We start from the raw sequence: 11,446 nt of genomic DNA, 5'->3' as shown, positions 1-11,446 counted from the left end.
TTGTGATACAATTATATTTAAGAGGTGTGCTCTGTATGTCAGATATCTGAATGAACACTGCAATTATCTACCTATTCAGTGTCTTTTACTAGTCAAAAAAACTAGCTAGGACCCACCCAGGTTGTCTTGCATCTATGTGTTTAGGCAACATCACCTCCGCAACGCTGACCCTGTGCTTAGTCCCCTCATGTACTTCCTGTTCCCCCATGACTGCATTGCCACCCACGACTCCAACACCATCAAGTTTGCTGACGACACGACGGTGATAGGCCTGCTCACCGGTGATGACTCAGCTTACAGAGAGAAGGTCAGTGACCTGGCAGTGTGGTGCTAGAACAACAACCTCTCCCTCAACGTAAGACCAAGGAACTGACCGTGGACTACAGGAAGGGAGGGGAGGGGAGGGGGGGGGGGGGCGAGCAAACCCCCATCCACATCGACGAGGCCACAGTGGAGCAGGTCGAGAGGTTCAAGTTCCTTGGTGTCCATATCACTAAACACTTAAAATGGTCCAAACACACGTGCAGTCGTGAAGGCGGCGCGGCAACGCCTTTTCCGCCTCAGGAGGTTGAAAACCTTTGGCCCTCAAGTCCTCAAAAGGTTGTACAGCTGCACTATTGAGAGCATTTCAACTGGCTGCATCACTGCCTGGTATGGCAATAGCACTGTCCTCGTTCGCATGGCGCTACAGAGGGTGGTATGGACAGTCCACATCTGGCAAACTGATGTTTTGCAACAAACATTGCTGCGCTCATGTACCAGTCATTTACTTGCTAAATGTAGTTATACACGTGCAGCGTTTAACGAATCATCAAGTCGAAAATGTCAAGTTTCCTACTAGCGTGTAAAATGAGCCGACCGATAATGGTGATACAATGTATACTTGCAGCAACTTCATATGGATACAAATGTTTACAATTAACTCAGAGGAAACAGAAAGGTATTCCAAGAATAAGGTCTGAACAGCTATTAAATATTGATGTATACAATTTAATAAAAAGTTTCACAAAATAATTCCCATGGTCAGTAATTTAAGTAACTTAACTACTGTATGTTAACAAAATTATAAACTGGGTGGTTCGAGCCCTGAATGCTGACTGGCCGACAGCCGTGGTATATCAGACCGTATACCACGGGTATGACAAAACATTTATTTTTACTGCTCTAATTACGTTGGTAACCAGTTTATAATAGCAATAAGGCACTTTGGAGGTTTGTAGTATATGGATAATATACAACGGCTAAGGGCTGTATCCAGGCACTCCGCATTGCATTAGAACAGCCCTTAGTGATGGAATATTGGTCATATACCGCACCCATTGGGCCTTATTCCTGAACTTTAGGCTGTACATTCTACACAATGTTCTCGATGCTGCTTCACTGTTTGGGGCAATAGAGTTCCTGAACTCTTGTCAATCCAAGCTGCTCCTCTTCCAAGGCCTGTTGAATCTGAACCGTCTGGCGACTGACCAATGATGACAGCTCCAATAACTCTGAAAAACCCCTGTGAAGAAGTAAATCCTATGGTCACCAAAACAAACCCACTACATGTTCATTCATTTATTGTAAATCATATCTTTGGAATACATAAGTGTCTTCAAGTGATTGGTCTTGAGCGGTTTAAAACACGTACCCTTATGCGTGAGTGCAAATACACCAGGCAAAGAGCAAGCTGATCATTCATGATGGTTTCAAAAGACTTAAACAAAATATGATATGTCTTAAGTCACTGTAATCTATGTTTTTACCCTGAGAGCTGCTTGCTGATGTCCTGTGCAGCAGTTTTCATCCCTCTCAGGCACTCAGCAGATTTCTCATTGCCATGGTGAGCTCCCTGTGTGCACTGCAGCAACACTTCCTCACTCTCCTTCAGGCTAGCAGTGGCTTTATCTGAATGGGTAGGAACCACGGTTTTTGTATACAAACACATTAATTGAGGGGGAGGGGGCATCCTATGCATAATAAGTAAATCCAGCTAACGCCAAGGTTCTCTTCACTTTCCAGTAATGTGGCAAATTGAACGGAATAATACCAACCCAGAAATGTCATTCTATCCCCGTCAATGTAGAAGTTCTTCACTGGCAGCTCATGTCGTGTGGTGTCAACTGCGGTGGCAAAAGACTTGTATTCCTGTGTGAACTGCTTGGCGGCATCAGCCACAGGAGTTAGTGCTGTGATCTGAAAATATAAAATGTCTGATTATTCCAAATCAAATCATAGATCAGATTATTTTACAACAAGCAATTTGTATTTTTAGAATTCATATCAACAACCATACCATAATGATAACACAAAAAAAAAACACAGGATAACAAATTGTTTTTACATCAAAGTTTGTTTAGGCTGTATTTGGAGAGAAATGACTTCTGACCTGTAAATCGAGCAGGTCGTCCAGCTGCTTGTTCTTCTCCAGGAGGAGGTACTGGCGCTTCTTCTCATGGACTTCTTTCCGTAGCAGCTCCTCTTCCTCCATCACGGCTATAATACGCCCCTCTGCCTCCGCCTTCAATTTCTGGCTATTATTCTCCATCTGAATTCGCCGAACCATCAGAGTAGTTAAAGAGGGAAAAAAAGGTTAACCTTAGGGGGTGAAATACCAATAAAACATGTGATTAAGAAATATACCAAATATAATAGTTACCTTGGCTGTGAGGTAAGCCAACAAGAAGGTCTGCATCTCTAGGAGTCTCTTTTCGTGTTCATCGTTTCTTTCAGGTTCTACTGCTGCATTTGGTAACACTGTCTTGTCTGTAATATAGGTGAGACATAGCATCTTAACTGTTGATTCCCAAATGTTGGTTTGTTATCAACATGATCTGAATAAAAGGACAGTTTACCTTTAATGGCAGAGACATCAAAGTCAGGGCGAAGACAGTGACCATCTAAGATTGTGGATTGCAGAATACTTCTTCCTAATTGTGAAGGCTCAAGGACACTGGACATCATTGCTGGAGAATAAAAAGTGTTAAGTAGTTAGTACGCATATAATCTCAGGGCTCTCTACACTAAACTCCACATGGCCAAAGACATTGGAAAAATAAACAGGTTGGCCAAAGTAGAGTTCAGCCAAACATCTCACTAATCACTGGAAGCACTTACGAGTAGGATTGCGAAGTGACTGAGGAGCCATGGAACGCCTTGCAGGAGACCCCACCCGTGGTTTAACACTAACCGGTTTAGGTGAGGCAGGCCTTGGTGGCACAAGGGTGGACTCATTGGTGAGTGAATTGTTCTGTGGAAAGGTACAGGGGTGAAATTTGTTAATTCATTTTGAGAGAACTAACTAACTATTAAATTGAATACAGAGATCAGCAATTGACATGAACTCATAACACTACCTTGGTTAGAGGTGCCTTTTCAACAGGTTGTAGATATCGAGACTTCACTATTGTACCACCAGCTGAAAAAAGGATAATGTTATTTGTAACATTGATAATTGTAAAACAAGGTTTCATGTGTCATTTAAATTGTTCTTTCTAACTTACATTTTGTTTTATTTCCATTCCCACTGCTGTTGCCTTTGGCTTTGCTGGGGTTTCCAGTTCCACTGTTGTTGCTCTTGCTGTTTTCAATCACAGCTTTGGAACTGAAAATAACATAAAAACGTACACACGTAGCCTAAGGATAAAGGCAGCTGCTAAAAGTTGATTATGAGACTCACAAGATAATGACAGGACATAGCTACGTATCCGTGTTTGTACAGATTTTATAGTAACGTGTCAACACAGCTAGCAGCTGATCACACCATCACATACAGTTACATCAGTAAAATTGCATCAATTTTGATTCATATTTTGTAAACATACAATTATATTAGCTTTCTACATTGACGAAGAACATGTTCAGCTACCTTTTTGAATCTCCAATGGTAAGTTTCTGACTTTTAGGAACCGATGACACTCTTCTTGACGCCATTTTACTTTCAAGTGAACCGCGTGTACAACAACGTTAATGTTCGGCTTGAAACAAATCCTAGGATGAGGTTCTAGCCTGTGTTACTTGTTCAACAAATACAATATTGTTTGTTGAAATTAAAAATGCAAAATGTACTTATGAACTCGTTTAGAATTATGTACAATAAATATGGACCACTATTAACGTTACTTTTATGCTACATTTTCTAGCAACCTCGCGGGTTCTAGTTGTACCATCGGACAGAATTGAAGGATGCACATAAACAGGAAGCACATTTTCTTGTCTTCAAAATAGTTGAATCATGATGAACAAAGCCAAAACGCTACGCGCTACTGTTTTACACCTCGCTTATTAACCAAACTGCACAGCGACATTTTCGAAAACATTGACATGGTAAGTTTGTTGATTGCAATACATTTGTTTGAGACAACATGCAGTTTGTATATGAAAGCTAGTTAGCTGGCTAACGTTAATTTGCCTCGTGTGGGTTAACTGAACAACATAGGCGACACCGGACAAGAAGCTAGTTATAATTAAGCACAAAGGCCCGAGGAGGTGTGGTATATGGCCAATATACCACGGCAAAGGGCTGTTCTTTTCACGACGCAACGAGGAGTGCCTGGACACAGGCCTTAGCCGTGGTATATTGGCCATATATTACAAACCCCCGAGGTGCCTTATTGCTATTATAAACTGGTTGTGTAACCTTTTATTTAATTTGTTAAGTCAGTTTAAGAACTAATTCTTTTTTTTACAATGATGGTCTACACCAATGTAATTAGAGCAGTAAAAAGACATGTATAAAGTTAGCTAGGTAGTAAACATAGCTAGCTAAAAATGTTGTCAGGTTCTTCAAAACATTTTGTAACCATGTCAGTGTAACACCACCTCCCCAAAATAGTTCGCTATTAGCAAGTTAACTGAGACAAACTACTGTTACCAGCTAATAAAATAAACTATTACTGTAGTTATTTTTTTTGCTAATGTTGTTCACCACTCACAGGTCTTTTTTTTGTTTTTGTCTTCCCATTCTCTCCATCCTAGGTACCCACAGATTTTCAAGCATTGGTCCATCGATTTTATGCCGTTCAAGCTGAAAGGGTTGAAGCGTACAGGCTTTTTGACGAGTAAGTAGGCCTGCATTATTTTCAGTTGATGCATAGATGCACTTCCTGCCTTTCTGTTCACTTAAAGTAGGTAAAGATGGACTAACATGTTTATTTCTCTCCAGAGGCCATGAAGCATACTTGAGGACAGGGCCCCACTATGACTTTGACCACTACAGGCAGCTGGTACATGAGATAACGCAGGCTTTCTGTGGCCTCTCAAAGGAGGTGCTAGAGATAAAGGAGCGGCTGCACCAAGACTTCGATCGTCCAGATCTCTCCGAACACATTGACAAGCTGCAGAAAAAAGAAAAGCAGAAGCTTGAACTGGTAACGACTCTCTTACCTAGTACACTGACCTGAGATATGCTTTAAGGAAACTCCTGACCTGTAAAACGACTAACTGAAATTGAACTTATCGTAACCAACACGTAACCAAATTTTAGCCTGTACCAGTCAGTTTGTGCTATCCTGCCATCTTCTTGTCACTCATTGTCATGCCAAACATTGCTTGACTATGAGCAATGGAGTTGGCAAGATCTGGGACCAGGCCCCCAGTGTGCACTTGCTCGCTCTTCCCAAATTGAAGGATTGTATCGGTGTAAACATGGGCAAAATTAATTGTGTAGCATATTTTTTACACCAGGTTTAGTGGGAATTAATCTAAATGCTGCCTCTGTTGCTGTAACAGTGCTCAGTTGACTGATGTTGGCGCTTAGGGATTACATATGGATATCAAGCATTGAGTTTTATATAGCTTATGAGTTTTCAGTTGAACATGCATATTTTTGCAGTGTTCTGCAATTCCAGTCCTGGAAATCTACTGGATGTGCTTGCTTTTATTCTAGACCATCAATATCACACCTGATTCAAATCATGATCTTCACACTCTAGGCCATGATTAGCAGAATCCGGTGTGTTACTGAAGAGCTGGAACAAATACCTGCACGCCCAGTAGCTCTCTAGAACCTGTTTTGAGGTTTCTGCAATACTGCATCACCTCCAAGGTTCATCATCAGACTTCCATCAATCAGCCACAAGGGGTCAGATTTGTCCTCTGAGAATGTTACCCATCCGGTATTTCCTGCTTCATCAGTGTTCATTGTTCAGCAATTGAATATAACAATAATGAATTTACCTCGTCATCAATAGAGAGAAGCAATTGTGCAACAATTGACACATAGTAGACATATTTTAATGATCATGCTTTGTAATGCACAATTGTAATGTGAAGCTCAATCTGTCAGTAAAAATGGGAATTTAACGAGATTTAAATCATGTCTTACATTTTCCATACTATCAATTTTCATAACGTCAGAAGTCTGGCATTGACTTTCCTTCTTCTGGATCTAGGCTAGTGGCAAGGCCCCCACATTTTTGTGATAGCCCTACCCCACATCCCAAATGTCTCCCATTTAATTAAATGGATTGTTGTATTTTACTGCAAAAGTGGTTAATTTGATAGATATTGTGAGACACCCCCCTAAACTCAGTGCAGAATAATGCCTGGCTGGGGGGGGGGCTGTATAAGCAAGCGTATGTAACCCAATATTGCAAGAGCTGATATTGCTCAAATGTAATACAAGTAGGCATTTGTCTGTCCTACATGAACAATCTTAATGCATCTTGGGAATATACACCTGTAAACACAAAGATACAATGTCAACTATAAGTATTTATGATGAATGTAAGCTTTGCTTAGTGAAATTTGCTCTCATTCAGTGCTGTATGGTCCTGCCTGACAAGAATACATACAGGTACACATGGATTTTGATGTGGCTATTGTAATCTGCTCTAAGGAAAACAAGTGGGCTCAGAAATCAGAATTAGATTTTTGGGGGTCCAAGGTTCCTTGGATTCTGTTACTTTAGCCCCTACTCTTGTGATTAAGTCACAGATTGTCTTTGGGGCCACGATGGATTTGACCTTAATTCCAATATGCCGTCAAATCCAATATGGCTGCCATAGTACCATTTTTATGGAGGTTAAATAACTTGTTGTGTCATGGTCCCCAGGATGTTTACATCTCAAGAATGTCCTTTGGAATATACCAGGGACTAGACAAAACCTCCAGGGGACCATGACACAGCGTACGAACCACTTTAGCAGGCGACCATTTTGTGACGTTTCGGGGACGTCCTTATGACTCGTTGTTTGCAGGGACGTTCCCTTGGGAACATCATGCAACGTCCTAATGACTAGTTATGTTGAAGTCCTGAGAACGTCCTTAAAAGGTCCTCCGTTACGTCCTGGAAGCTTACAGGGAACTAGGCAAAGGTCACCCAGAGAATGTTCCCTTGGGACCATCATGCAACGTCCCATTGTGGTCCTTGAACTTCTCATGGATAACATGCTATCAGAACCAAATAAAACCCTTTTTATAAAGTGCCCTAATGGACATAAAAATACCTTTTTTTTAATATAAAGATTATACTGCACCAAACCGGGACGTGTACTGAACACCCTCTTATGTTCCTGAGGTTAATGTTATGTTTAAATGTTTCTAGAGTGGGATAAACGTTGAGCTGAATCCATTGAAATTCAAGATGAGCTATGCATATTCACGAGGTCGACGAACTTGAAATACCTTCACTATAAAATGCAGGAGGTTGAAGACAACCAAGCTCATCTTTATATCAGAGTTGTGCTTGTTGTTCACGCGTATCTGGTTAGACTGGTCCCACCTGATTTCGCCTTGTCCTGCCTGCCATCTTTCAGGATATGTATTTCCATTGTTAGTGGTCACTCTACCATCTTGTCAATATAATGGATAATCTTTGACCATTCCACCAAAGACCGTGATGCCAGGGCCTCCTGGGTGGCGCAGTGGTTAAGGGCGCTGTACTGCAGCGCCAGCTGTGCCATCAGAGTCCCTGGGTTCGCGCCCGGGCTCTGTTGTAACCGGCCGCGACCGGGAGGTCCGTGGGGCGACGCACAATTGGCCTAGCGTCGTCCGGGTTAGGGAGGGATTGGCCGGTAGGGATCTCCCTGTCTCATCGCGCACCAGCGACTCCTGTGGCGGGCCGGGCGCAGTGCGCGCTAGCCAAGGTTGCCAGGTGCACGGTGTAGCCTCCGACACATTGGCTTCCGGGTTGGATGCGCGCTGTGTTAAGAAGCAGTACTGGTTGGGTTGTGTATCGGAGGACGCATGACATTCAGCCTTCGTCTCTCCCGAGCCCGTACGTGAGTTGTAGCAATGAGACAAGATAGTAGCTACTACAACAGTTGGATACCACGAAAAAGGGGTAAAAAAAAAAGACCGTGATGCCCCTCTGACAGTCATGGGGGCGACGCTGGGAAAACATTTTATGTCCGCGCTACAGACAGCTATGTCGGTCTGCTAATACCGGACTACTTTTGTCAAGAAAAAAAAAATGTCTCCTTGTCCAAGAGATTTACACTGATATCAAAATGTCGCTCCAGGGTATGGCTACCTGAACCAGCCCTTATTTTTAAGTGTTTCTAAAATCCCCTATGGGAAAAATGAATGGTGGAAAAACGATTGGAACCATTTCTTTGTTTGATGCTAGGTTTTATTAGTATTATAATGTGGTACTCTCTATAGGGAACTTTGTATTTGTAGTCAACTTAGTTCCCAAGTTATCGGTGTTCAGACAGAGTGAGACGGATAAACATTGACTATACAGTTGAAGTTGGAAGTTTACATACACCTTAGCCAAATACATTTAAACTCAGTTTTTCACAATTCCTGACATTTTAATCCTAGTAAAAATACTTTATTTTATATGATACTTTATATGATACTTTGATGTCAGAATAATAGTAGAGAATTATTTATTTAAGCTTTTATTTATTTCATCACATTCCCAGTGGGTCAGTTTACATGCACTCAATTAGTATTTGGTAGCATTGCTTTTAAATTGTATAACTTGGATCAAACATTTTGGGTAGCCTTCCACAAGCTTCCCACAATAAGTTGGGTGAATTTTGGCCTTTTGTAACTGAGTCAGGTTTGTAGGCCTCCTTCCTGGCACACGCTTTTTCAGTTCTGCCCACAAATGTTCTATAGGATTGAGGTCAGGGCTTTGTGATGGCCACTCCAATACCTTGACTTTGTTGTCCTTAAGCCATTTTCCCACAACTTTGGAAGTGTACATGGGGTCATTGTCCATTTGTAAGACCCATTTGCGACCATGCTTCAACTTTCTGACTGATGTCTTGAGATGTTGCTTCAATATATCCACATAATTTTCTTTCCCCATGATGCCATCTATTTTGTGAAGTGCACCAGTCCCTCCTGCAGCAAAGCACCCCCCACAACATGATGCTGCCACCCCCGTGCTTCACGTTTGGGATGGCGTTATTCGGCTTGCAAGCCTCCCCCTTTTTCCTCCAAACATAACGATGGTCATTATGGCCAAACAGTTCTATTTTTGTTTCATCAGACCAGAGGACATTTCTCCAAAAAGTACGATCTTTGTCCCCATGTGCAGTTGCAAATCGTAGTCTGGCTTTTTTTATGGTGGTTTTGGAGCAATGGCTTCTTCCTTGCTGAGCCGCCTTTCAGGTTATGTCGATATGGGTCTCGTTTTACCCAGGAAATAAATCATTTTGTACCGGTTTCCTCCAGCATCTTCACGAGGTCCTTTGATCCTGTTCTGGGATTGATTTGCACTTTTCGCATCAAAGTATGTTCATCTCTTGGAGACAGAACGCGTCTCCTTCCTGAGCGGTATGGTGGTCCCATGGTGTTTATACTTGCGTACTATTGTTTGTACAGATGAACCGGGTACCTTCAGGAGTTTGGAAATTGCTCCCAAGGATGAACCAGACTTGTGGAGGTCTACAATTATTTTTCTGAGGTCTTGGCTGATTTCTTTTGATTTTTCTCATGAGTTATAGCAAAGAGGCACTGAGTTTGAAGGTAGGCCTTGAAATACATCCACAGATTCAAATTATGTCAATTAGCCTATCAGAAGTTTCTAAAGCCATGACATCGTTTTCTGGAATTTTCCAAGCCGTTTAAAGGCACAGTCAACTTGGTGTATGTAAACTTCTGACCCACTGGAATTGTGATACAGTGAAATAATCTGTCTGTAAGCAATTGTTGGGAAAATTACTTGTCATGCACAAAGTAGATGTCCTAACCAACTTGCCAAAACTATAGTTTGTCAACAAGAAATTTGTCGAGTGGTTGAAAAACTAGTTTTAATTACCCCAATCTAAGTGTATGTAAACTTCTGACTCCAACTGTATGTTTATCAGAGATCTTCTGTGTATAAAGTGATGCGGAACAGCAAAAAATCTAACGCACTTAGCTGATCCACGAGTGGTCTGAGTCAGTTGGTAAATAACAAGCGTTTTCAGTGCAACTTTACTAATGATGGTTTTGGGAAACAACTCAGCGATTTAACAATGTGCCTACAAAGGTTCTAATGATAAACTTAGCCTTAAGATGCTTTTGGGAAACCGGACCCTGGATGATCTAATTTTTTCCCCACCTTTATTTAACCAGGTAGGATAGTTGAGAGCAAGTTCTCATTTGCAACTGCTACCTGGCCAAGATAAAGCAAAGCAGTTTGACACATACAACAACTGAGTTACACGTGGAATAAACAAACATATAGTAGAAAAAGTATATTCTGTATGTGCAAATAAGGGAGGTAAGGCAATAAATTGGCCATGGTGGCAAAGTAATTACAATATAGCTATTAAACAAGAATGCAAAATATGCAAAAGATGAATGTGCAAGTAGAGATACTGGGGTGCAAAGCAGCAAAATAAATACAGTATGAGGATGAGGTAGTTGGATGGGCTATTTACAGGTGCAGTGATATGTGAGCTGCTCTGACAGCTGATGCTTAAAGTTAGTGAGGGAGATATGAGTCTCCAGCTTCAGTGATTTTTGCAGTTCATTCCAGTCATTGGCAGCAGAGAACTGGAAGGAAAGGCGGCCAAAGGAAGAATTGGCTTTGGGGGTGACCAGTGGGATATAACTGCTGGAGCGCGTGCTACAGGTGGGTGCTGCTATGGTGACCAATGAGCTGAGATAAGGCGGGGCTTTAACTAGCAGAAACTTGTAAATGACCTGGAGCCAGTAGGTTATGAAGAGTATGAAGTGAGTGCCAGCCAATGAGAGTGTACAGGTCGCAGTGGTGGGTAGTGTATGGGGCTTTGGTGACAAAGCGGATGGCACTGTGATAGACTGCATCCAATTTGTTGAGCAGAATGCTGGAGGCTATTTTGTAAATTACATTGTCGAGGATCGGTAGGATGGTCAGTTTTACGAGGGTATATTTGGCAGCATGGCTGAAAGATGCTTTGTTGCGAAATAGGAAGCAGATTCTAGATTACATTTTGAATTGGAGATTCTTAATGTGATTCTGGAAGGAGAGTTTAGTCTCACCAGACACTTAGAATATGTGGACAACTACAAATACCTAAGTCCGAATCGTCCAGAGTAG

General features: G+C 41.8%; 2 protein-coding genes across 3 annotated transcripts in view; one reads left to right on the top strand and one right to left on the bottom strand.

The window, feature by feature from the left end:
* Positions 1-969: 969 nt before the first annotated feature.
* haus8 (HAUS augmin like complex subunit 8) lies at positions 970-5,254 on the bottom strand. Of its 2 annotated transcripts, none has more exons than XM_090231367.1 (10): positions 4,917-5,254; positions 3,486-3,586; positions 3,339-3,400; positions 3,100-3,232; positions 2,838-2,948; positions 2,642-2,748; positions 2,372-2,530; positions 2,037-2,178; positions 1,749-1,890; positions 970-1,504 (listed from the first exon to the last, which is right to left on the bottom strand). In XM_090231367.1, exons 1-10 carry the CDS (start codon positions 4,979-4,981, stop codon positions 1,378-1,380), a joined length of 1,149 nt encoding a protein of 382 aa, XP_090087493.1. In that variant the 5' UTR covers positions 4,982-5,254; the 3' UTR covers positions 970-1,377. The 2 variants fall into 2 exon arrangements, with proteins under 2 accessions (XP_090087493.1, XP_021454673.1); XM_021598998.3 differs by lacking the exon at positions 4,917-5,254 and adding an exon at positions 3,851-4,182.
* The window catches only part of rex1bd (required for excision 1-B domain containing), a 15,035-nt gene continuing 7,762 nt past the window's right edge, over positions 4,174-11,446 (top strand). Inside the window, exons 1-3 of the mRNA XM_021599000.3 lie at positions 4,174-4,308; positions 4,960-5,042; positions 5,147-5,351. Of these exons, the coding sequence (XP_021454675.1) occupies positions 4,306-4,308; positions 4,960-5,042; positions 5,147-5,351 (291 nt within the window). The 5' untranslated portion in view covers positions 4,174-4,305. The remainder of the gene's footprint in view (positions 4,309-4,959; positions 5,043-5,146; positions 5,352-11,446) is intronic.

This window comes from Oncorhynchus mykiss, chromosome 4, assembly GCF_057628025.1.
Source record: "Oncorhynchus mykiss isolate SJ-2025 chromosome 4, ASM5762802v1, whole genome shotgun sequence".
In the NCBI taxonomy this organism is placed as follows: Eukaryota; Metazoa; Chordata; class Actinopteri; order Salmoniformes; family Salmonidae; genus Oncorhynchus; species Oncorhynchus mykiss.
The sequence above is the reverse complement of the archived record's forward strand: the minus strand, read 5'-3'. Positions and strand labels throughout refer to the sequence as shown.